Genomic DNA, 24,953 nt, shown 5'->3' on the forward strand with positions numbered 1-24,953 from the left:
TTTGTATAAATATTTGCCACCCGGCGATAACACACAACCTTTGTTCGATCTACCGCCTCTTATCGTGATGTCACCTTTGAGCCCATAGAATTGCTCTGAGAGCTGTTAGACGGACCTTTTAGAGCACTTCCGATGTTCGAAGGGGCAAAACGTAAAACCAGATTTCGGGTACAGTCGTTACGAGAAGCCGTATCGCTAGCTAATCGCCACTTCCCGGTCATGTACTGAGCACGCTATAAGAGATGATTGTGATTCTGGCTACGAGCAATACGACCATCATCAATGACACGCGCCTGCCTGAGTGGCTGCCGCCTGTTTGCAGAAACAGATACCTGGAACCCACATGCGGGATCAAATAAATCTACTTGAAACATGTACCCGTTTCCGCCAGCATCAGTGACCTCCGGCGGCTGGGGCGCTGCCCCAGACCTCGTTCCTCTTCTCGTTGCGCTCGAGTCGTTCGTCGACGCTCCTCGAAACCTGCTGCCGGCGAGGCCGCAGCAGCCAGGGTCTGGTTGTCAGGTGAGGCTTCCGAAGATGCACGGCGGTTTCATGTCCGAGATATTCGGAATACTTTATCCATGTGGCATGCGAAACCATTATCTAAAGATAAGAATTATCAGAATAACCAGGTTAACCTTTAAGATTCATATGCACTTACTGTAAGATAAAGTTGTATGAAAGTCGGTTAAGTTCTGGGAGTAGTCGCACTTGAAGGAGGTTTTGAATAAGGATTAATATTAGTAACAGATGTTTTAATATCTAAAGAATAAAACTAATTGAAAGAGCAAAATAGTACCCTTTATATAATAATTGAGAACAAGATGAAAAAGTAGAAAAGAATCTTTGAGAAGAAAATGAAGAAAAGAGAATGAGGCGAAATTATTAGATGAAACAAAACATAGATCAAATGACCAAGGAGAGGCGAGTGTGAAACGAGCCAAGACAAACTGGAGACGAAGGAAGTGGAGCAGACGACATTAGCGTCAACATGAAACTTATCAAGGAGAAGTTATAGAGAGATAAGTCGGCGAAGACGACATGAGATGCAGAAGTATGCATTTGGAGTGATGTTGAAGAGAGGCAGGAAGACGGCTGACATGCGGAGGTAGTCGGTAGAGGTCGGAAGATAACGGATAAGCTATTGGGAAGCCGGAATCGTGACACTGGTGCGGAGCCCCAGCCACCGGAGGTAGTCCACCGACCCCTGCATCTGAGATGGGTACGGGTTCCTTGTTCGGGAGTATTCAGGGGTATCATGTGACTCCTGGCACAAAAGGTGTTGGTGTGCCTCCAGCGGCTGGTGGCTCCTCTCGCTTCGCTCGATTTGGGTACGGGACCGGGTCTGCTGGCGGGACACAGGCAGAGCGTGAACGGAGTGGCCCATTCGTGTTCTCCGTGCGCGTCAGAATGGCGAGAAGTGTGCTAAACGCCGGTGATTAGTGAGCCTGCGTCTCCTATATATAAGATATTTCTAAATATTTAAATTGTATGGTTCACTACATAGTCTAAAATACATGGTCAAGAAGCTGTTCCATGCACAATATCTACACAGAAGTGATGGTTATATCTCGAACGGTGGATTGGCGGCCATTGGGTCGATGACAAGACTCCATGGTCAAGCCAAACTATGTCTTACATTTGGTTGAGCGAATGATAAAATAGAACCAGGATAGGAGATGCAGCTTCATAAATGGTCCTTCGACTCATACATTCTATAGTGAAATGATCAACGGCAGGTAGTGGGGTAGACGAAACTAGCAGGCTGCACTCTGATAAGGGAGGGGCTACCCCGCAAACCACATTGCCTTGCTTCATTATACAGATACAACAGACAGAATACAGATCCAATGCTTACATCGAGATGAGACATGTTCTGAACAGGGAGGGCTGGCTGGCAGCTGTAGACCTGATCGATCTCTCCTTAGTTCCGGATACGCGGACGTGCTAAGGGGCACACTGATCCGATGCGATGAGATCGTACATACCAGATTATGGTTTCGATCTGGCGTCCTATTGTCGTCACTGGTCCACCGACCATTCTTTCCAGCATAGCCGTAACTGGCTTCATTGCAAAAATAAAAACAACATTATTACTCACATTTACAGCGTCTGGCTTCTGTTGCTAGGGACGAGGCAGTGCCGTAGCAGTTTATGTTGTGCTGCAATAGCCAAGCTCGGTTGGTGGCCCGATCGGGTGTAAAGGCCAAGAGAAATATGATACAGCCTTGCGTTAGTGTATTTACAGCATAAATTGCCAATCAGGCGGGCAACGCACAATCGGAGTGATCAATCAACTAAGGGATCAAATAAGGGGGGCGCGTGTGAGCTCTTTCTTTGTTGATGTGATATTTGTTATTGGTGGGGGCGGGGCAATTCGGGCGGCAGGGCTGTGTGGTGCCTATCAGTTATTCCAGCTGGGGAACCATGGCTGCTTTGCCGGTTATCGTGCAGCTGTGGCTGGAAGTGTGTGGCAGGATAACGAGGGATAGAACGATTGACAAGCGTGGAAGGATGAATGCGTGCGATAAAAGGGAGAGGGCGAGGTGCGGAAGAGGGGGACGGGCAGGGGTAATAAGATAGGATAGTGGGGTAGTGGGGATCTTAGGACGCCATTCCCCTGGTTCTTTAAAAACATTCCACAAGCGAGAGGTATAGGTATAATTCTATTGGCTTTAATACTTAGTTAAATTCTAATATAACTACGAGCTGTCTATAACGAACTGCTTAGAGCGTCCCGCCTACAACGACCTGCCAACTGCAAACGGCCAACGCTGTAAACTGCTGTCTGTAGCACCTGGAATTGCTATTGCGGTACTGTAGATGAACTAAGCAACACGAGTGAGTAATTTTAGAGCTGCGCAGTATAAAATATTTTCCAAACTTTGCTTGCCAGCAGTTTAAAATTTTTCTTAATTTCTTTTTATTATATTTTTTTTTTTGTTTTGTAAAATGATATTATTTTTGGCGTGCTATAAGAATATTCTTCCGCGAATTTTGATTCGCTTTGGAATCGTATACAGTTCTTAAGTTTTTGTTCGTCACTGGGGTATTACTAGCTTACAAAATGCTAATGTCTGTCGAACCGTCAGAATGGGCATGGGGCAATTTTAATAGCTTAGAGTTAAGTGGGCGTGACACTTCACTTCACAATCGGCAAGGGTTAGAGTTCTGCCCATAATAGTCGGATGCAGATAGTAAGATCCAGATGCAGATCGTTCGCTTCAACTTGATTATATTCAATCGCACAACTGAGACATTGTTTGTCGGGCGGATGCTCAAGCGAAGCGAAATAAAATGATGGTTTTTATCGGCATTATGTGATATTCACTCAACGGCAAGGATGTTCCGGTTGCTTCCAAAAGAAAGCCAAGTTCATCCTATTTGACGGCTGTCCGCTGACCGCTGTCCAACTGACATCAAATGTCATATTCTGTTGACAGTATTTGTTCGGTCGGCTGAGTAACGCCCCACCATCCTGCTTTGAACCTGATATGTGTGTTCTTGCGTGAGTATTTATGTCAGCTGAGGGTCCCCTTGCCCATTTAGAGATGCTTCTCGGGCTCTTGCATTTTGTTAACAGATTCTAAACATATCTTCTAACATATCAATAGCATATCTACCTATGTAGTCATATACATAGATTCGTAATACTAGTGTTCGCTACAGCAGAACAAGCACTTTTACCAGTCTGCTAAACAAAGTATCTGTCACACTAAAACCGAACTATATCATAGTCGAACTATCCATGTTCTCTGGACTTACCTAATTTGATCGGTTCATGAAGCCGAACCGGCTTAGAAACCAGAGTGATCCATGTGGGGTTAGCATATGTAATAATAACCTCGCTTTATCTTCGGTTCGCGTTTGCTTGCCACTAAATCACCCCTCCCCCTCGTGGGTGCCCATGTAGTGATCTACCGCATGATGAGTTTCCCCGTAGCCATTCATGCAGCGCGTTCGTTGCATAGCCAACTTTATATTAGGGGAAAGTGCAGATGGAAACGCACCATACGAAAATGCAAGTGCCCAACCTTAAAAAGCTGCCATCATCCCATTTGTTTTTCTTCGTTTCTTTCTTAGATTATCCTGGATCACTTTTGCCTGTACAAGTATATATATCTCTGTACCTGTCGATGTATATAACTATCTATACATAAGGTGATCGATCTGAAGATATTAATTTTTCTTGCGGCTTTTTCTCAATAAATATATACTTGGAGTTTCTGTCTTGTAAGTAGAGGTCCTGATACGTCCACTGTATTTGGAAGTTGGGTGTTTATTTCTATGGTGACTGACTGTGATGGCTCTCTGGGAACAAATAGCATATCGAGTGTAGATGGTGAATGGGAAAGGACTAGGAAATGACTGGGAATGCGAAGGATATAAAGAACTGAGAAATGATTGGGAATGCGAATGATATAAAAGAACTCGGAAAACAAAACAAATTTCGGGTCCAGTTCATGTTTGCTATACGATTCCGACACCAGAACATGTATTCTAGGGTGAAAATTTAATTCAAGTCGATATTCTGGGAATCGAACTTATTTGAGTACAGTTCACTTTCTTTATTGGCTTGTTGTTTCACAGTCTACTAGGAACTCATTGTCCTTAGTCAGATCATATCAAACGACCAAATACTAACTGGTGACAGTAGATGTCAGTGACCTTTATCGAGCCAAACGCATCGAAATATCTAGGTTATGGTTTACGAAGCTCTTCCAATAGCCCCGGTTTACGGCAAAGCCAGTACAAGGAGGTAGTCGATGGCGACTCTGGCTCTAAAAAGGACAGTACAAGATTCAGAAGAAGGGTTAGCTTCGACACCATAACCTCAGATGTGCCTGCGACAACCAGCGGGACTGGCTCGGGTACCAATGACTGGTCATATTTCTGGAATTCTAGTGCGAACAATAGTAGCACTGCTTTATCGATAAGCCCGCCTTTGAATACTGGTTTCACCGGCAGCGCTGGTGCTAATATTGATGGAAGGAGTGTACTTAGGAGTGTTTCGCCTCCGCCTTACGATGCATCTATTGAATTTGGCGGGGGTCTATCTGGCCTTTACTCAACCAATGCAGTAGATATGATTGCAACCCCTGTTGTTAGTAATAGTGGCACTGCTGGCGGTGCTACTATATCCAATTCAGTTTCTGCAAATCTCCGTGACTATATGAAAGACAAGGACATGTCTTCATTTGTGGTACAAACGCGGCATAAAGGTTATAAAACTAGCATATCCTCACGAACTATTCTTTTCTCGCTAACGACCAAAGAATATTCAGATCAGTCACTTAGATGGACTCTAAAAAACCTGCTGGAAGATGGCGATGAGCTGGTATGCTTAAAAATGTATCATTCCAGTGATGAACTCGAGTCGATAGCTGCTGATTATGGCAAACGAATCATGTATCAGAAGCGAGCAGAGGCTATCCTGGACGGTATTGTCAGTATGGTTGATCCTGATCTGAAGATTAATATCGTTGTTGAGCTAGGAATCGGCAAAGTCAAGGCCCTGGCTCTGAAGACTTTGGTTCTTTATCAGCCCTCGATAGTAGTTGTTGGTACTAGTGAAAAATCATTTTCAAACATCGCTAGAGTTAGGTACAAGAAGACCATTTCAAGTTATCTCATTGCTAGGAGTCCTGTGCCCGTTATTATTGTGTCACCCACAAGAATGACTACCACCACCAGTGAAGGAACTGTTTCTTCAGGAGGAAGTCTATTCCGTAGGGGGTACAGTATTACACCCAGTATGAGCCCAACTGATGTTTCATGTTCGCTATTGCCACCAGCTTCTGTGACCACGTCAGGGACTTCAATTCTGACTCCCTTGTCCACGTCATCGTCTGCTTCTTCTCCGCCTGTTAAAAGTTCGATTCAACCTTTCCAGTTCGCACAGAAGAGACGGAGAAGCAGTACTAGTAGTGAAGCTGAAGATGCATGGCCTGCAAATAATATTCCTGGAAGTTTGGCTTACTACAACTATATTAGTTCTGCTATAAAAGCCAACTCAAAAAATATGCCCAAAAAACGATCGAGTAGTTCAAAAAAATTCCCCCAGAAGATTGATGTCGATAATGTTCCAGCACTTCCGACCATTTTATCACCTCCTATTTATTCACAGGATATAACTAGTACGATAAGTACTAGTGTTCAAATTCCTTCTGCTCAGTCTAATGTACAGTCCAACCCACTGTCGGATCAACCGTCGGTTACTCGGGTTATTTCTCCTACTTCGGCTACAAGTACCCCATACTCGATGATGAGTCCTGTCACTCCTCCTATGGAGATTTCACCAACCATCGAAACTTCCAAAGGTGTTGATATCGAACCGATGGTAGCAGCAAATGTGGATCCAAACTCTGAAGTCTGTGTTTTACCTCCTACCCCCGATCTCAAGACACAGATGCAGCCTACCCTTCCAGTTCCTTCAATCACGTTTGCAGACCCTCAGCCACCTCAAGAAAAGTGTTCGTTTGATGATACAACTCGGACACTTCTCTTACGTAGGAGATCTACCGATGACACACGGTCGACCCCATCAGCTGCTAATCTCCGTTTATCACCATCATTGTCGTCAGATGCTGCAATAAGCAGTTCAAGCAGCAACAACTCATCCAGCATAAACTTAACAACCTCTTCTATGACGCGTAACAGGCGTGCTTCCTCTACAACTTCAAACCTTGCTCGCCAGACTATCAAATGGACATCAAAACTTAGCCCCTCGTTTCTAATACCAAAATCTTATCGGAGGAACTCTTAGGTCCTTTTTTTTGTATTATTTATAACTAATTTATTTATTTATTTCCGGATTTTGTTGTCTAAGATGATCTTGATACCTTGTAGTTTACACAATCTGGGGCGTCCAGTACAAATGAAATCCGTTCTTCAGCCGGTGGATGTTTGGACTGTCATGGCTATTTACCTGACAAGGGCACCTGTCGCGGCAATATGGCATTCAAAGATTCTGTTCTCATTGAAAAGAACAAGTCTACCTGGGTCCGTGAAGCAGAAGTTTGCAACTCCATTAGGAACCAGAATCTTTCCAATTAGGATTCCATCGCTGTTCCACACCTGAACACCATCCTCACAACCGGAATAAACATTACCCTCTGTATCGACCTTTATTCCATCAGGAGCTCCACAGTCGGCAAATGCAAACACACGCTTATTCTGTAGGATATAAGGCTTGCGGTTTCGGTTCGAGTACGGAGAAAGAACCACATCATAAGCGTATATAGTCGCAGCTGCATCAGCAACCGATGTCCCTAAACCATCATAAGCCTGTGTATCAGTAATATAACAAACTTTATAATCATGTGAAAACGCTATACCATTTGGCATGTGGATACCATCGGCCACCACCCTGACGTCTCCCGTCTCTGGGTCAAATGAATACACTTGATTTGGTAGGTGCTTCCTCTCTCGCAGACCCTGCACGACACCATATGACGGATCCGTAAACCAGATAGATCCGTCTAATGGGAGAACCACCACATCATTTATGGCATTGAAAGGCCTACCATGGAAATGGTTTATCAAGACTTTACCATTATAAGGAGGGCTGCATTCCATATGTACCAATGCACCAGGGGTATCACCAGCTCCCTGTTGACAAATTAGTGCACCGTCTTTGTAATTGGTACCACCATTACCGCCAACTATTGTCGGCGTTGGTTTTATAACTTCCCATTTGTATTCTTCAATTGGAGCATTTGTGCTTTCTGGAATCTTTATCTTGGAGATTACAATTGACTTCTTCTTGTCTCCTGGATTGACGAAGAACTGATTAGACGTAAAAAACACTTCCCTAAGAGAAGGAATCCATACTCCTGCTTCATGTGCAAATGGAAAGCTGTTCTCCTCTGCAACTAGACGAAGTGATGGAGACTTTCCTAGAACTTCTAAAAAATCATCCGAAAATACTACAAACGGCTTTTCAGCAATATTATTATGAGTGGTTAGATCTAATGGTCCCGATAAACATGTGATTGAGCTTGTGCCCCATTCCGGTTTTTCCGATCCACGTTTTGGCTGTGTTGGATAAACAACTTTGGCAATGGGGCTAATAATCTGGATATTAGACAGGGTCATGATACAATTCGTGTGCTATGATTATTATGGAAGAACAATGGCATGATATATACTATCTATCATATCTACATATCTCTGGCCTTGCATATCTGAGAGGTAATCTCATTGTAGATCTCACCTCCCCCACTTAGGTCCCCCCAAATTTGTGCTGATCATGTTTCACGCGCCCAGCCCCAAATTGCTGCCCCCACCCCCATCCCCACCCTCTTCCTTGGGGACCACACTATACGAGATATCACAGGGTCAAGTCAGCACTATTGAGTTAGTGATTTTTGGGGGGAGCTTTGCGGGGTGGCTCTAAGGGGAAAGGTGGAGTTTGTTTCCGAGCAAGATTGTTCCCAGGTACTAACTGAAACATACGGGAATCATATACACCGAGAACAGCTTTCATATAGTGGTGATATTTACACGTAAAAAAAAATTCTATAGCACAATATACTTGGCTTTATTATTTCTATCCAACCTGGATATTTCGACATTCCAGATCATTGCCTACTGCCCCCTCCCATCCAAGGCTCCTCTTCACACAATTGTCCATCATTTGGCAGATTTCTACAAGTAATGGCCAGTCGCTACCCCGTAATGCCAGCATTACCCACTTGAGAAGCCCCACAGTTCTATTCTTATTTTTCAGGTGGTCTAAATCTCGTGGACTTGAGACAGTACTACATCTTTCAAGAAATACAAGACCACTTTCTGCGACGAGAGCCCACTCATGATCCTCTAAATGACTGCCATTAAAGTTATGAGCTAGAACATTGGATTCTGGACCATCCAAGCAGTAAGCATATGCCCAGAAAACCAAAGCACAATGTGCAATAATCATCGGTCTATGAACAAATGGGTCGGTTGTAACAGAGTACATTGTAGGCTTTCCATTCTCCAAGAACGCACTTATAAGACCCTTCAAGGCGTGAAACGCCGCTTCCCGAGCTACTGAGGTCTTAGCCCATTCATTCATATATCTTTCAGCGTGCAAATAATCTTGTCTGATTGTTGTTTTCCCCAGAATGCGTCTATCTCCACAGAATACATGAAGTTCGTATCTTCGAGTTGTCATTGATATAAACGCATAATGAAAATGTTGCAAATAGTCCATCTTATTTAACTGCTGTTCGAGAATGTTTTCTGAAGCAGCCCGATCTTCTGAGTTATAATCTTTCCACCAAAAATTCAGCGCCTTACCAATTGCCAAACCCCATTTCTCGCGAAATGGGATAATGATTTCTGCATCTAATGTTGATGCCTCAAGATCTAAATTAGATATTTGAATAAAATGTGATAGTAGACCGTAAAGAAGTGCCAGCCTTCCAAGTTCGCTCCCTAAATTCATATGCTGCCCTTTTAATAGTCCTCTTAGGCCACTAATAAACGATATAGTGGGAGCATTCAATCGATCTCTATTATCTTCAGCAGAATCCCATACTCTATCATCACAAGGAAGCGACAACTGCAATTCATTGGGGTGAAGCAATTGGCCATGACTAAATAATACCGAGTGACAGACATCTAAAACAAATGCCAGAAAGACTGCCCTCTTGATAGATTCAGCTTCAACCCATTCAACCCATGTCGAGCTGTTTTCTGGATCAAGCTTTATAGAAGGATCTAACAGTGTAGATCCACGTCTAATAAGTTGAAGTGTAGTCCCATGGTGTATATGTGCACGTTCATGAATGAGTCTGCTGCTTGAACGTGTCTTCTCATACATTTCTAATAAAAGTAAACTTTGCAAAACCCATACTCTTGTTGGAGGATGAAAACTGGAAGATTTGAAGATAATCCACCGTAATGGAGCAGCTATAGCAGTCTTGAAATCTTCACTAGTTGGAGTGTATGATGCACCAATGAGTAAAATGCTTAGCAGCAGAGGGGTTGGTGCTGATTCTGCTTGGAATGATGGGCAGTGAAGAATTGGGCATTGAAAGTGGAACTTTTCCCAATAGAGATCATTGTAGGTCGCAATGCGCGATAATTCAAAATCTTCAAATTGTGCTAGTTGAGGAATTTCTAAAATCATTTCCTTTCTTTTTCTTTCTGAAATACTCATATTCTGTTCAAAGGATGGCGGTGAAGACATCTGGGAAAAATCGCGAAGCGGTGACAACAGGAAAGAATAAGGCTCCAAAGGATTCAATCTACTTGACAGCAGCCCTAATCCGGGAGTGAATAACCAGTCGGTTAGATCCTGATTAGACCCAGGTGATATCTCCGACAGAGTAGTATCAGGAGAGATTTGTTCGAGGTTTGGTTGGCTCTCTACATGTTCGTAATTATCCTCGACCGCCTGCTTGGCTGGGTAGTCTGTGGAGGCAGAAGTTGAACTCCGCGCCGTTGTATTTGCCGACCATCCTGTATTATCTTCTTTGGGGATTGTACTGTTTTCTGTGATAACGTAGCCATCAGAAGTGAAGGCTTTGTTATCAACACCTTTTAAATCCTCTTCTTTAGTCTGATCTTGATTTGCGTCCACTATATCATTAAAGGAAATATGCCGTTCAATATGTCTCAGATACAAGTCTTTTCTTACAAAGGATTTGGAGCACTCTGCAATATGGCACCGAAAAATATGACTCGGGTTATCTGCTCAGTTCTAGTTAGGGACTTTTACAAAGTTTCAGACCGTTATACGTACGATTGAGCTGATGCCTTAGAAGATGATCCCTTCTGGTGAAAGCTCTATGACAGTCCGAGACATTACAAACAAACTTTTTATTTGCTGTCTTACGGAGTTGTCCGCCTTTATTCATTCTAAACTCTTGTTACAGCTAGAGGAGAGAAGAATATCTACTTCACCAGCTTTAAGACTCTTAAGACATTTAGATGAGCGGGGTCCGCATTTACATGCATACTGCACGATCCTGATTCGGAACCGTAAAGTGGGGGATGCTGCTTGTGATTGATAAGTAACCTGAACAGGTAACAATCCTGTCTACAGCTAGCTTCCACAGATAATCACATGACTGTGATACCCCTGAAAACTCTGTTTCTGGGAAGCCAGTCTGAAATAAACTTATTCCTTTGGTCGGAGCTGCCCCGCACTTTTAGAAAAAGATTTTGATAGTTCAAGTCCACTGGCCAGCTAGATAGCCTAAATCTTAAAGCCTATTAAAGTAAACTGCATTCAAATATAAAGATTACAAAGTTGTTACCTGGATTACAAACATTAACAAGTTACTCAGTTTCCGGTACGGTCTCAATAAATTCTTCGTGAGTGTCCTTCTCCATTTTACCTGATTCGAGTACTGCAAAATTGTGACTCTCAAGAGCCCCTTTTTTCGCATACAGTGCATCCACAGCTTCCAAAGATAAGCCTTTGGTCTCCTTGAAATAGAAATAAACAATGAACAAAAACACAAAATTGAATACCGCAAAGATAATATAAGCCTTGAATCCAATATTTTGGACCGCTGAAGGTGCGATTTCAACCACCAAAAAATTGAATATCCAATTTGAAGCTGTACTGATAGCAGTACCCTTTGATCTCAATCGCAGGGGTATAATTTCAGTCGGATATACCCAGACAGTAGCCTGCATACCAAAAGTAAAAGCACCTAGGAAAACAAATAACATAGTTGCAGCTACAATTGCAAAATTTCTGTTTCCTTCAGGATCTTGGTTAACTTTGAATACCATTCCTGCTGAAATAATAAAGGCTATCATTTGCCCTGCAGTACCAATAAGGAACAGTGGCTTTCTTCCGACCCTGTCAATTAAAAACCATGGAACAAATGAAAATGCGAAGAACCAGATATTCAATATTCCACTCATTAGACTAGACATACGAGCACTGAAGCCAACTGAAGAAAACAATGTGTTTTCGTAGTAGAGGATAAAGTTGTTACCCGTCTTGATTTGTTAGTTTCCGTCCATGACTTTAGAATGATTATAGTTAAATTACTTACTAGCTGCTGGAAGATTTGGACCAAACAAGCACTCCAGAGACGTCTTCTTGTTTGAAGATTATCCTCCTTGATGAAATCAATCCAAGAACCAGATCCTTCGGCTATCTCGATCATTACTGCGCTCTTAATTTGATTTAGTAGTTCGATGACCTCATAGTCTTCGGTACCCTTATCTAGCAAACTTGAAACCACTTCAGCTGCATCTTCATTTCGATCGTGGAGCATCAAGAATCTGGGTGATTCTGGAACAATGAAGGTCAAGATGAAAATTATGATAGGAAATATAATTTGAAATGCTGTTGGAAAGCGCCATGAAACTCCTGCATCAACGAAAGCCAGGCCATAATTAATCCAGTAGGCTAGCAGAATACCAAAATTCAAAGAAGAGAGATATGCTGTAGCATATATTCCTCTACGGGATTTTGGTGAAACTTCTGATTGCAAAACAGGGATGGTAGACTGATAAAAGCCTACTCCGCAACCGGCAACAATCCTTCCCACAATAAGCTGTCCTAACGTAGAAGCCGAAGCCTGTAATATCGCTCCAACGACCAAGAAGATACAACCTGTTCCAATACATTGTCGTCTGCCAAAGTTTCCACTGACCACAGCCGTCAAAATCGAACCTATGAATCCACCAATTTCATACAACGCAACAACTGTTCCCACCAAGAAACTTCCAGGGTGGTGGAAGGTCTTGTTCCATGGGTCGCCATTAATGAAGCCTATGTAACGTTAGAGAGCACACTGCAAGCGATATTACACATTGTTATTTACCTCCCATTAAACCATTGTCATAACCTATAAATAAATTAGTTAGAATCGCACTATGCTTTAGTTAAATTTCCAACTTACCAACACACATGAAGCCCAAACCACTCATGATTGTGATAACAACCAAAAGGGGCCTGCCTCTTAGGCCAGCAGCACCTGCAATATTCTTCTGATAAATCCCAAGCATTTGATATCAATGAACACTTTTTCTAGAGAGATGGAATCATGAGATGCCAAATACTTGTGTTATATTTATGTTCTTGATTTGATCTATCCTGGAGAAATCGCCTGTGATCGACATGGTCTAGTGTGGGGTACAGATATCCGAGTCACAAACGGTGATTGCGCACGTCAATTTCTCAATGTGGAAATGGGGACGATTATCTGTTTCGTAAAGGAAACCCCACTATCGAGCTATGGGGTTAGATCTATATGCTAGGGTGGGGAAGTGAAAGTGGGGATAAGAAATTGGGGGTTTGGGGGGATTTAAAATTACATGTTATTACAATGAACAGGATGGTGTTAATATTCAGATATAAGAGTCGGACCCATTGCGATCAGACTAGACCAGTTCAGTCAGACAACAATGTCAGAAACACCATCGAAGCCCAAGCTCCTTATTTTGGGGAAACTGTCGCATATACAGAAGGAATGGAATGATTTTGCCCAAAAGTATGAAGTGGTAGAGTTTATATCGAAGTCGAGGGATGAATTCATCACCGACTGTAAGGGAAAATATGATGGCTTAGTGGGAATTTATAGCTTCGTCACTGGACAGCATGTTATTGGTGGCATGGATGAAGAGATAGCCAAAGCTTTACCTTCCACGCTGAAGTTTGTGTGTCATAGCGGGGCCGGTTACAATTTGATAGATGTCCAACATTTATCTCGGCGAGGAATCCAAGTTTCCAATACGCCTTTAGTTGTCAACGGGGCGACTGCCGATACAGCAATCTACTTGATGCTCGGGGCCCTAAGAAATTTTAACCGCCTAGCTACAGAATTACGGAGGAATAATTGGAACAGAAACGTTCCTGAAGCACATGATCCTGCTGGTAAGGTGCTTGGAATTCTTGGCATGGGTGGTGTTGGACAAGCTTTCCGCGATAAGGCCACAGTTTTCGGATTCTCCAAGATTCTATATCACAATCGTCACCGCTTGAGTGAGGAGGAAGAAAAAGGTGCTGAATATGTATCCTTTGATGATCTACTTGCCCAGTCAGATGTTCTTTCTTTGAATTTACCTTTAAATGCTAACACGAGAGGTATAATCTGTGCCGAAACTTTGTGTAAGTGTAAAGAAGGAGTAACTATTGTAAATGTTGGTCGCGGTGCTTTGATTAATGAAGCAGATCTTGTGAAAGCTCTGGAATCGGGTAAGGTTTACAGTGTTGGATTGGATTCTTACGAGGAAGAACCAGTAATCAATGCTGGGCTACTATCTAATGAAAACGTCTTGCTGCTACCTCACATAGGAACTCATTCTGTTGAGACTAGACGAGAAATGGAACTGGTTACCCTTCGTAATCTCAAATCGGGACTCGAAACGGGAAAGTTGATAAATCTCGTCTCAGAGCAAGTTGGTCTGTTTTAGGTGCATGTAAGCTCATATACATAGATAGATTTCAATTTATGTCAAGCAAAGTTAAATATATGTTTGGTAAAAGAAATACTATACCTAAAGGATCTAGGCACTATGTTCGATATATTCTACTTCATCTTTGCCTAATACGTTTGTGCCTTCCGAAACTTCTCTTGTTTGTAGACGTCTTGCAATTGGCACAACCTCGAACATGTTCTTCGAATTCATGAAAATCTCATCGATCTCCTCCAATGGTCTTGCTGCTGTCTCAGGGAAGAAAAAGTAAATAACAGGCACTATGATACACAAATTAATAATTGCAAATATGAGATAGTAACGCCAATGGATGTTATTGACGGCCGTTGGAGTCACCTCAGCAATTAAAAAGTTGAACGCCCACGTAGTTGCAGTCGACACAGCGTTGATGTGCACTCTGTAAGCAAGTGGAGCAATTTCAGTAGCATATAAGAATGGGGGTCCAAGGAATCCTACTGGGAAAGAGAATGTGAAAAGGAAAACAAAGACAGAGGCAGCGATGGCCGCAGATTTCGCAGGAGTTTGAGAAATTGAAATGCAGAACCCTAGCATAAAAGTGCCCATACCAGCAGAAGATATAAGCATCAGTTTTCGCCTTCCGAGTCTATCAATCAAGCCATAGGCAACAAAAGAGCCCATCAATTGGAATGTGAAGAGAGCCCCTGACAAGATATGAGAAACCAGCTCTGTCAGACCGATGTAGGAAGTGAAAAGGGGTCCAGTAAAGTATGCTAACGTGTTGATACCGTTCATTCTAAAATTGGTTAGATATAATTACCGTGTAGTTCTGGTTATTTGTACTTACTGTTGGAACATCAAGCAAACAGCAGCTATCATGGTTCTATGGAAAATTCGCTCTCTGCCATTCTTAAACAACCCAAGGAAACTACCTTTACCCGTTTCCTCTAGGGATGCTTGATAGCTTTCAATACTAATTGTTATACTCATGTCATCTGGACTTATGTCCTCTAGAACAGCTAAGACTTCGCGGGCGTCTTGAACACGGCCCACCTTGACTAGCCATCGTGGTGATTCTGGACAAAAGAGGATAAAAGCGATCACAATCAAACCATTGAGGGTGGGAAATACAAGTTGTAATCTCCAAGAACCAGAGGAGCCCACAAAAGACATACCCAAGCCCAGCCATTGAGAGAAAGCCAAACCAACACAGATATATATACCTTCCATGACAATAAAGGTACCTCTATGACGAGCAGTGGAGCATTCAGCCTGCCAGAGTGGTACAGTAGCAGTAACCATTCCGTAACCTAAGCCAGAAATAATTCTGCCTGCCATTAACTGACCTAGCGAAAAAGCAGATCCTTGCAAAATATGACCAATGGTTGCGATTACAGCACCAATAAACCCGGTTTTGATTCGCCCAAGCCTATCACCAACTATAACACAACTCATAGAACCAAATATACAACCAGCTGGATACAAGGCTACGAAAGTTCCCTGAATCTGAGCATTGTGTGTTTTTTCATGGCCTGTTGTGTCCAGTGTATCGATACTGGGAAACAGGCTAATGAAAGATTTGAGATTTAGAATTCCACCAGCAGCTGCTGCATTGTATCCGAACCAGATATAAACCGGAACCACAATGGTATAGAGCATAAAATCCAACAGTCTGGGACCTCGAAATCCAAAATATTTGGCCATAGTTTATTGATGGATATCTTCCCCAGCCAGTTTTCTGTTCTCTTGATCTAAATTAGAATCTATTTTTTATATATATATTAGACAATCCTGAAATCTTCCCCGCTTTGATCTAGGGTCGGATCAGTTTATGCCACCACGGTGATCCGGGAAATGATTTACCAATTCTCCTCGATTTGAAGACGGAGAGCGGAAGCGAATGTTAAGTTGCTTCCCGATATGTTGATTGACCTGGAAGAAAGTATCATATTTATGGAGCTGATAAGTCTGAAGAGAATTAAAATTGTCTATCTGACATGAAGTTCTGACTATTTAGAGTTTGAATACTTTCCGCATTGAGATTTTTTTCCGTTCAAAGCATCAAAACGTCGCAACCCCCACTCGTAGCCTTGCTTACCCCACAAAAAGTAAAAGCCGATGGCCGGGATACCAATTATCCATTGAATAGATACTAATCATTAAATTCGTTAATAAATAATTTTACCAAGCAGCTATGTAAAAATTACAGTTCAGGCTTATTTTAGTTAGTGGATTCTAAATCCTGAGTTTGTAGCTCGGTTCCAACAATATCCTCCCATCCTAAACTCCTCTTCACACAACTATCCATTATTTGACCCATTTCGTTCACCATAGGCCAGTTACCAGTGCCCATTGCCAAAATAACCCATTTTAATAGGCCAACTATTCTATTTTTGTTTTCAAAGCCATCTAGATCGGCCGGTGATGTGATGGACTTGGTCCGTTCCAAATAGCCCAGCCCGCTTTCTGCTGCCAGGGCCCATTCGTGCTCTCGTGCAGCAGAATTGTGAAAACTACTAAATCCAGATTTTGATTTAGCCATTACTTTCGACTCGGGTCCGTCTGTACAGAAACAGAAGGCCCAGAACACCAATGCGCAATGTGCAACGATCATCGGTCCGTGAATAAAGGGGTCGTTTCCAGCGGAATACATTGACGGCTGACCGTCCGTCAAAAATACCTTACGCAGAACTACTAAAGCGTGAAATGCGCACTCCCTGGCAGCTGGAGTTTTAGACCATTCGTACATGTACTTCTCCGCAAACAGATAATCTTGATGTACTGTGTTTTTGCCCAAAATTCTCCTGTCACCACAGAACACATGCAGTTCATACCTGCGGAGATTCATGGAAATAAATGCAAAATGATACTGCAACGCTGTATCCAGCATATCATCTTCGGCTGGTTTGTCATAGTCTTCCCACCAAAAATCAATTGCTTTTGTGAGCACTTGACTCCATTTGTCCCGAAATGGTGCCAAACCAGAGTCTAAAGTCGATGCTTCGATATCCAGATTAGACACTTGAATATAATGTGACAAAAGACCATATAATAATGCCAGTCTTCCTAATTTACAATTTGTAGAAACGTGTTTCCTTTTCAATAATGATCTTAGTCCTCCCATAAAAGGCTCACTCGGCTTGTTGAGCATGGACCTGTGATCTTCAGCTGAATTCCATATTTCATCATCACAAGGTAAAGACAGTTGCAGCTCGTTCGGATGCAGGATCTGCGCATGGCTAAATAGCACCGAATGTGATACGTCCAAAACAAATGCTAAAAATACTGCCCGTTTAATGGACTCTGCTTCGACCCATTCCATCCATGTACTGTTACTTTTTGAGTCTAGTTTAATAGATGGGTCGAGCAAGGTTGAACCACGTCGAATCAACTGGATAGTCGTTCCATGATGAATATGTGCCCGCTCATGGATTAGCCTGCTACCTGATCGTGTTTTCTCGTAAACCTCTAGAAGGAGAAGGCTCTGAAGAATCCACACTCTAGTTGGTGGGTGGAAACTGGACGACTTGTATATTATCCACCGTAATGGTGTAGCAATTGAATTACGGAACTCATCGCTTGTCTGGGCGTACGAAGCACCAATAAGGATTATGCTTAGTAAAAGCGGGGCCGGCGTATGGTCAATTTGAAAAGATGGGTGATGTAGTATTGGACACTGCCAGTGGAATTTGTCCCAATACGTTTGGTTGTATATCGCTAAATTCGAAAGAGAAAATTCCACAAAATTTTCGAGTTCTGGGATCTCGATAAGCATTTCCTGCCTTTTATGTTCTGACATGACTATATTCTGTTCAAAAGATGGTGGTGAAGACATCTGTGAAAAGTCTTTTGTGGGAGATAATAGAAATGAATATGGTTCGAGTACACCAGGCCTGTTAGAGAGTAGGCCAAGACCAGGTGCAAATAGCCAATCAGTGAGATCTTGATTGGGCGAGCCTTCCGATAGATTGGGCGTCGTATTGGGAAGTAACGTTAAGTCGGATGCCCCATTTACTGTCGACTCGACTTTTACAACAGATGTAGCATCGTTTTGATCGGGCCCTAGAACTATGGACGACCATGGTTCATGCATATTCAAATTGGTTGATGACGAATTCTCAGAGAAAGCCCCTGGACCCGAGTCAGATATTGTAGTACCAGTAATAACCGTGTCAGTTATAATCGTGTCTTTTGTCAAATCCTCGTCTGTTCCGGGCGTTGCACTAGGGGCATCTGGTAACAGTCCACTTTCTGAAGAACTATTGCCATTCTCTAAACATATGTCGATTTCCTTAAATGCCATATGTCTTTCTAAATGACGATTGAAAAGATCCTTTCTAACAAAGGCTTTAGCACATCCTGGAATATGGCATTTAAAAACATGCCTAGGATTATCTAAGTTATGGTTAGCAATGAATATTACCAGGTTTTGTCGTTGACCAGAACTTACGATTCAGCTGGTGTCTGAGTAAATGCTCTCTTCGAGTGAACCTTCGCTCACAAGTATTACAGGCAAATCGCTTATCAAGACCCTTTCGAGATGGAGTAGGCCGTTTAGAGGTCTGGCTCTGCTGTAAGTCATCAACTTCCATTACTTAGATTCACCATTAGATCAATAATGTAATAAATAAAAATATATAACGTTGGGAATCTGATCAAGGTAAGGAACTAGCAGCATGCTTGGTGATCGCCGGTTTCAATGCGCGCGCTTCAGCATCTCCGCATCATTCCCTAAAACCTTAAAAGTGCATCATTTATTGTTATTTACTTATTTATTTATTATAATAGGTGCGATAGAGATTGGATTAAAGTCTTACATGTTGGCCCTTTTTCAATCTTCGCTTTATGTCAATTTTGCTCCCAATACGAATCTCAAGCAAAATTGAAAGCATTGACACAAGACAAATACCAGACATAAGTGTAAATGTTCCTCCTGCTCCCAAGGTGCTAATCATTCTGTCAACCACAGCTAACCCAGCAGCACATACCAAGCACCGAGCAAGATTAACAACAGCAGATGCACTCGCGGAATCTTCAGGAAATAGGTCGATAAATAACGTCATAGAAGTGTTGACGAAATACATGGATGAACTAGAGATAAAGAAGGTAGCTAGTATTGGAACGACGTACTGAACTTTCTTCTCTATGGTCCAACCAAACACAATGGCAAATGCTGCTAAGGCGAAAGAGGGATAAAATGTTGGCTTTAGTCGAGCTCTCGGAAGATCAAAATTTGAAATGTCAATTTCTAAACCGTCATCTATGCACTTTTGTTTATACGCTGCCATGGCTTTGTTGTACGACCGGGCCATGACTCTTCCCGCAAGTACACTACCAACGATGCTACCAACACCGCTTGCCAGATAGGCGTATCCGATTTTTGCTGTCGAAAAATTATAATTCGCACTGAGAAGAGTGGACTGAGCAGTCAACACCATGAACCATGTGGTATAATGAAGAGAGGCAGGGATCAGAACTAAAATTGCGTCCCATTCCATTAAAATTCGAATTGCAGCTAGGACGTCTAACTTGTGGGATCCAGAGGGCCTCGCTTGTTCATATTCAGGATCTTGTTTACGAAATGGTACACCAGTGCTTCTACTTCTAAAAAATGCATACGGAGATTGATTATATATTTTTGTTGGATAAAACGAGCCATCTCCTACTATGAATCTATTGGTTTCTGGCAGGATCAACAAGACTAGCAAAAGAATGGCTCCTGCTGTAATAACTAGGAACCAGAACATAGCTCTCCAACCCATACCTGAGGTAATTCCAGCACCTATCAGTGGACCAAAGCAATTGCCCATTAATGTGAGTCCTGATGCAATTCCAACATAGCTACCCCTAGACTTCCTTGATGTTAGGTCGCCAATTATTCCATTCAAAATAGCCACTGTTGAGGCTCCTCCAAAAGCTTGCAGAATTCGCATGCCAAATAAGAACCAATATGATGGAGACAATGCTAATCCTATACATGCACCAACATATACTATTAAGCATGACACGAATGCCGGCCTTCTACCGATTGTGTCAGACAAGGTGCCCCAAAAGATGGGAGATACACCCTGAAAAATTGAATAGATGGTCACTGTTAGATTCATCTTTTCGACAGTGACATTAAAGTCCCTTTCAAGGTCTGGGAATGCTGGTAGATAAATGGGTACTGATACAGTAGAGAGGAAGCTGGCTGTCGCAGATACACCAATTATCATATAAAGTTCTTTGCCCTGATAAATGGAAACAGGCGCTTCTGGAGCCGACTGCACTCGGACCACCTTTTCCTCGTCATCTCTCACTTGGCTAGTGAGTATTCCAGACTCAATATCAATCTCGCTCATGATGGAGAATTAAGGCTTCCCAAGATAATCGAGATAGATGCTGTATATGCTCGGACGGAAATAGGATATTATTAGTTCTTCTTTTGGAAATTGTGAGTATCCGGGCTGCATACAACGATTGTGGAGTTAAGAGTTTCCTAATATGTAGGCTTCAGCCGCTTATCCCTGCTGCAAATATGAGGGCGAATGAAGACGAGGCTAATTCAAGACAAATTGTCCACCATATTATATATGATTCGGATGGTTGGTGGCCCGCGGAGATTTCTCGGATAAATAACCGGTTGGTTTATGTCCGACCATTTAAATCCGTTTAATTCCTTCAAAATTCGGGTCTCCCCTTATTTATCTATGCGAAATCGGTGGGTATGGCTCCGTTATCGGCCATCAAATACGGCGATATCGGCATCTTAGGCCCACCAAAATCACAACAAGCTAACCCCCGCCAGTAACCGTTTGCACACCGTATATATCCGTTTATTATTTATGTGAAATCATCTGCATTCATATATAGATAGCATTTCGTACATTTTTCCTTGCATTTGGGTATGCCGCTTACCGCCAATTCCGAAGCCAAGACGGTTTGCCAAGTATAATACATATCGTGAATCACATGCATACGGAACATTCTGTCTATTAAACCAGAGCACCTATTATCTGACGAGAGTCGAAATTGTATTTGCTTAAACTTCGTACGACGGTTATCAGAAAGCGAAATGTTCACCATAAACTGAAGGCACTTGCAGGTTCGTGGAGAGACCGACTCAAACCTTACCCAGAATAACGGTATGGAACTAAGAGAGATGCATGCTTATAAACCTTACACAAAGGGGCGAGGATGATTAGTTAAGCATTGAAGACAACTCGTCTAATCAATAGTTTAAAAATCTAGTATTGAAAATCTCGAAATTTGAAATCGTGGACATACAAGAACATAATTTGAGAAATTAAAAAATAGAAGAAAATAAACCATGAAATACTCACCGCGTGTGGTTAGCTCGTGCGAGTCTTGTCGGCGATTGAAGCGCAAATGCGATTACACGTCGACTCACGGACCATGTTCGAACTGTGTGATGAGAAATATCGGACATCTATGTTCACTCCCTGGAGACCAACGAACCAATAATAACAGCATTTCATCTAGTAGCACGCCAGGATCAGTCCCCTCATCCCTTCCTTCTCCACCTCCTGGATCCGCTAATAATAGCCAGTACGCGGATGGTCTTAAGCACTTGAGTTTTGCTACGGGGTCTAATTCTCCTGGTACACAATCTGTATTCACATCTCCTTTATTAATACCTTCACCTCCGGCTTCAGATTCAGAAAAGCGGCCTCTTTCTAATACGATCAGTGCGAGTAAAATGCCACCCAAGTTTCTAATGGCTTGTGCTGTGCGATTTTTTCAAACGCCAGAATTGTCATTTTATGTTGACGAATACGAGGTAATGAGTAGCATTCTTGATCTTGCAAGAGGTGCCACCGATTTGAATAAGCTCTCTTTGCTATATATCCTCTGTGCAGATATACTGTTAAGAAGAGGTGCTAAAGTATCGGCGCTTTTTGGCTACACAGGAGATCGTTTTGAACTATCAAAAGAGTTGGTTGAGATCCATTTGAAAACGTGTCAACTACAACCTACAAATACCATCGAGGCATGTCGAGCTTTAATATTGAGAGCCCAATTTTATACCGATGCTGGTGATGAAGAACAAGGGTTCAAGGCTGTTGACATGGCTGTGCAGTCTTTTAATTCTCTTTTACAGCTTCCCGGTGAAGATTTACCATCGAGTCAATTTGCCAAGAGCAAATTGTGGCTTGGTATTTGTATGTTGGAGGGTACCCTATGTGGTGCGACAAAGTCACATAGAAGACCAGTACTGCCTTTGCAAAGAACCATTGAATTTCAAGATTTCAAGGATCAAAGAAGAATGAAAATACTTCAATTTGCACAAAGAGTATCTTTTATTCTTGATAGCACCGATAACACTGTTATTCATGGAACTGCTCTTGAAGATCTATGTATTGAAATGCTCAACTATATTCCACAGATTGACAACATTGAGGGTAAGATCCATCCTTATGGACAAATCGAACTGTATATCTCGTTGATTAAAATTCGTACTCGACAAGTTTTAGAGCTTGGACCTCAAACACAACAGCAGCAATATCGGGATCAGTTACTTGCATATTTGATGGAATATAGTAATCAACTTGCTGATAGAGTTGAAGTGTTTACTACGGTAGGCAGTCTTTCTCCCTATGGACTTACATGTTTAGCAAGTGGTCCTCACCTGGCTTACACGGTATTCCAAGGGCTGACTTGTATTTGGATTCTGTCTATCTTAAGTGATCGGGAGTTTTTACTGGAGCCGAATTTTGCTGATGTGCGAACGAGAATCTACCGTATCTTGGAGAACCTAAGAGGTGATTATAAAATATGTAAACATACACACGGTCTATTCAAGGGATTGGAATTGCTAGTCAAAGCTCAACGGGAAGCAGACAGTGGTTCATATACGTTCCGAATTCCCGTTGAACTGGAGCCTGGTATTGCTAGTATCAGCAAGAAATGGAACGAGGCGTTCCAGGATGACAACAGCACAAATTTCAGTGAAGAGAGTATCTCAGTTTCTGGCGAAAATCCCAATGTCTCTTGGGAAGATTTCAACCCTCTTGCTGATGACAGCACATTGTGGTCATTTATTCTATCTCAAAATGATGACTTCGATGCATCCGTGCACAGTTTCTCTCCTAGTGAGATTCCTGATGGAGAGATGGTTATTCTGACCTGAACTGGCTTTGTGAGGCATGAAAAAACGTTGGTACTAGCATGGGTATTAGTTGCAGGCTCAGTTAATACCAATGCACACTAAAGCTTAATTGTTCATTTTAATTTATTATAGCTAGTAGCTTATTTATTTTTTGTAGTAATATATTTAACGGAAATACTGACAATTTGTTCTAACTAGTATCTGGCTACCGGTTGTGGCTTGTTTCAACCCAGCCACCCTGACTCATGAACCTTAGTTCTAATATCGATTGTAAGGATCTACCAGATCAATTAGAGTTATCCTCACGTATAATGATAGTCATCTATTTGAATTGGTAATTTTAATTCCTGAACTTACCATCGTCTGTTCTACCAAAGTATGAAAGCATTGTGCTAGATAGCTTAGATAGCTTCCCAATCTCCAATAGTAAGTTTACTACCCTGGCATCTAAGGCCGCTAGTCGTATATATTTCGTCCAGAAGCCTATTGCCTTGAAGTAATTTATCTTATCTTTTAGTTCGTATTGAAAATAACCTTGCATATGTTTGAACTCCTTTTAAGACATTCATCGATTTGCCGAACTAGGGCATTGCCAAGCTTAGTGGAGCTTCTGCCGCAACAATTATGATAATCAGAGCAGGTCCGCTGTATGTCAGTTCGTCAAACCAGTTTGCATAAACGGCACTGGACGCCTTGCCGTATTGGAACTTTTTTTCTATGCAGCTCAATAGAATTGCCCAATATTATATCCGCCGAACAGCTATTGGCCATTAGTTCTAAATTTATCTAGTTTAGTGCTATACTAATTTCCAAGCTGAATAGTGAATATCAATGTAACGATACTTTTAATTATAGTAACACAAACCCATCCACTAATAAAACCACGATCTTAGCATGACTTCATTCTCCGGTCCGTTGTTTAAGAACAATTTATTCAAGTCCATCTCTTCGAACTTCTCTTGTTCGGCGCATTACCTAATTAGGCATCATGCGGGCGTAGGTGGTGAATCCTAAATTAGCTATTTTACCGCATCATGTATCAAACTGTACTGCCACAGCTCAGAGTCCCGGCTCTTTCCCATGGTTTCCCGGCGGATCAAACCGTTTCATTGTGCATATGGAAAAAAGCTATGCGGACCTAACAGGTAATGACGAACCATAATGTCGTCAAGATAAGGAAAATGCGGGCTGATCTGATGGATCGAGTGTTTCAATTGGTGAATTTGACGTACGTACTGAGATGAACAAAAAAAAATATCGGCTATTTGAAAGTCAAAGAAAAAGCGACAGTGGGTGAAATTTGGTGCCGTAGAGTGAGCAACCTGTTGCTTATCTGTTTGTTCGGCTCAATTTTCTTTTATTTTTGCTTGTCTGTAGGTTGGACCGAGATATTCCTGTCTTTGCTATATAAGCTGTATAGTACTCCGATGAAAAATAGAAAATCTTTTGATCCTTCTTTATTCAACCCTCAATTCAATTGAAAAATAAAAAT

The 24,953-nt window shown here is 42.1% G+C and overlaps 9 protein-coding genes across 9 annotated transcripts; 2 read left to right on the forward strand and 7 right to left on the reverse strand.

Annotated features, from left to right (window-relative positions):
- Positions 1–4,657: 4,657 nt before the first annotated feature.
- AWJ20_3545 (Usp (universal stress protein) family protein) lies at positions 4,658–6,766 on the forward strand (the record flags this gene model as incomplete). Its single annotated transcript, XM_018880571.1, has 1 exon — positions 4,658–6,766. One exon carries the CDS (start codon positions 4,658–4,660, stop codon positions 6,764–6,766), a length of 2,109 nt encoding a protein of 702 aa, XP_018738378.1.
- Positions 6,767–6,924: 158 nt separating this feature from the next.
- On the reverse strand, positions 6,925–8,097 carry AWJ20_3546 (uncharacterized protein; the record flags this gene model as incomplete). Its single annotated transcript, XM_018880572.1, has 1 exon — positions 6,925–8,097. The coding sequence occupies one exon, from the start codon at positions 8,095–8,097 to the stop codon at positions 6,925–6,927; it is 1,173 nt and encodes a 390-aa protein (XP_018738379.1).
- A 454-nt stretch (positions 8,098–8,551) lies between these two features.
- AWJ20_3547 (uncharacterized protein) lies at positions 8,552–10,147 on the reverse strand (the record flags this gene model as incomplete). Its single annotated transcript, XM_018880573.1, has 1 exon — positions 8,552–10,147. The coding sequence occupies one exon, from the start codon at positions 10,145–10,147 to the stop codon at positions 8,552–8,554; it is 1,596 nt and encodes a 531-aa protein (XP_018738380.1).
- Positions 10,148–11,271: 1,124 nt separating this feature from the next.
- STL1 (glucose-inactivated glycerol proton symporter STL1) lies at positions 11,272–11,880 on the reverse strand (the record flags this gene model as incomplete). Its single annotated transcript, XM_018880574.1, has 1 exon — positions 11,272–11,880. One exon carries the CDS (start codon positions 11,878–11,880, stop codon positions 11,272–11,274), a length of 609 nt encoding a protein of 202 aa, XP_018738381.1.
- Positions 11,881–13,362: 1,482 nt separating this feature from the next.
- GOR1 (Gor1p) lies at positions 13,363–14,370 on the forward strand (the record flags this gene model as incomplete). The annotated part of the gene is made up of 1 exon (XM_018880575.1): positions 13,363–14,370. One exon carries the CDS (start codon positions 13,363–13,365, stop codon positions 14,368–14,370), a length of 1,008 nt encoding a protein of 335 aa, XP_018738382.1.
- Positions 14,371–14,463: 93 nt separating this feature from the next.
- Positions 14,464–15,147, reverse strand: STL1 (glucose-inactivated glycerol proton symporter STL1; the record flags this gene model as incomplete). The annotated part of the gene is made up of 1 exon (XM_018880577.1): positions 14,464–15,147. The coding sequence occupies one exon, from the start codon at positions 15,145–15,147 to the stop codon at positions 14,464–14,466; it is 684 nt and encodes a 227-aa protein (XP_018738383.1).
- Positions 15,148–15,195: 48 nt separating this feature from the next.
- On the reverse strand, positions 15,196–16,056 carry STL1 (glucose-inactivated glycerol proton symporter STL1; the record flags this gene model as incomplete). The annotated part of the gene is made up of 1 exon (XM_018880578.1): positions 15,196–16,056. One exon carries the CDS (start codon positions 16,054–16,056, stop codon positions 15,196–15,198), a length of 861 nt encoding a protein of 286 aa, XP_018738384.1.
- Positions 16,057–16,573: 517 nt separating this feature from the next.
- Positions 16,574–18,655, reverse strand: AWJ20_3552 (uncharacterized protein; the record flags this gene model as incomplete). The annotated part of the gene is made up of 1 exon (XM_018880579.1): positions 16,574–18,655. The coding sequence occupies one exon, from the start codon at positions 18,653–18,655 to the stop codon at positions 16,574–16,576; it is 2,082 nt and encodes a 693-aa protein (XP_018738385.1).
- A 502-nt stretch (positions 18,656–19,157) lies between these two features.
- Positions 19,158–20,693, reverse strand: AQR1 (Aqr1p; the record flags this gene model as incomplete). Its single annotated transcript, XM_018880580.1, has 1 exon — positions 19,158–20,693. The coding sequence occupies one exon, from the start codon at positions 20,691–20,693 to the stop codon at positions 19,158–19,160; it is 1,536 nt and encodes a 511-aa protein (XP_018738386.1).
- Positions 20,694–24,953: the final 4,260 nt, after the last annotated feature.

The sequence above is a fragment of the Sugiyamaella lignohabitans genome, chromosome B, assembly GCF_001640025.1.
Source record: "Sugiyamaella lignohabitans strain CBS 10342 chromosome B, complete sequence".
In the NCBI taxonomy this organism is placed as follows: Eukaryota; Fungi; Ascomycota; class Dipodascomycetes; order Dipodascales; family Trichomonascaceae; genus Sugiyamaella; species Sugiyamaella lignohabitans.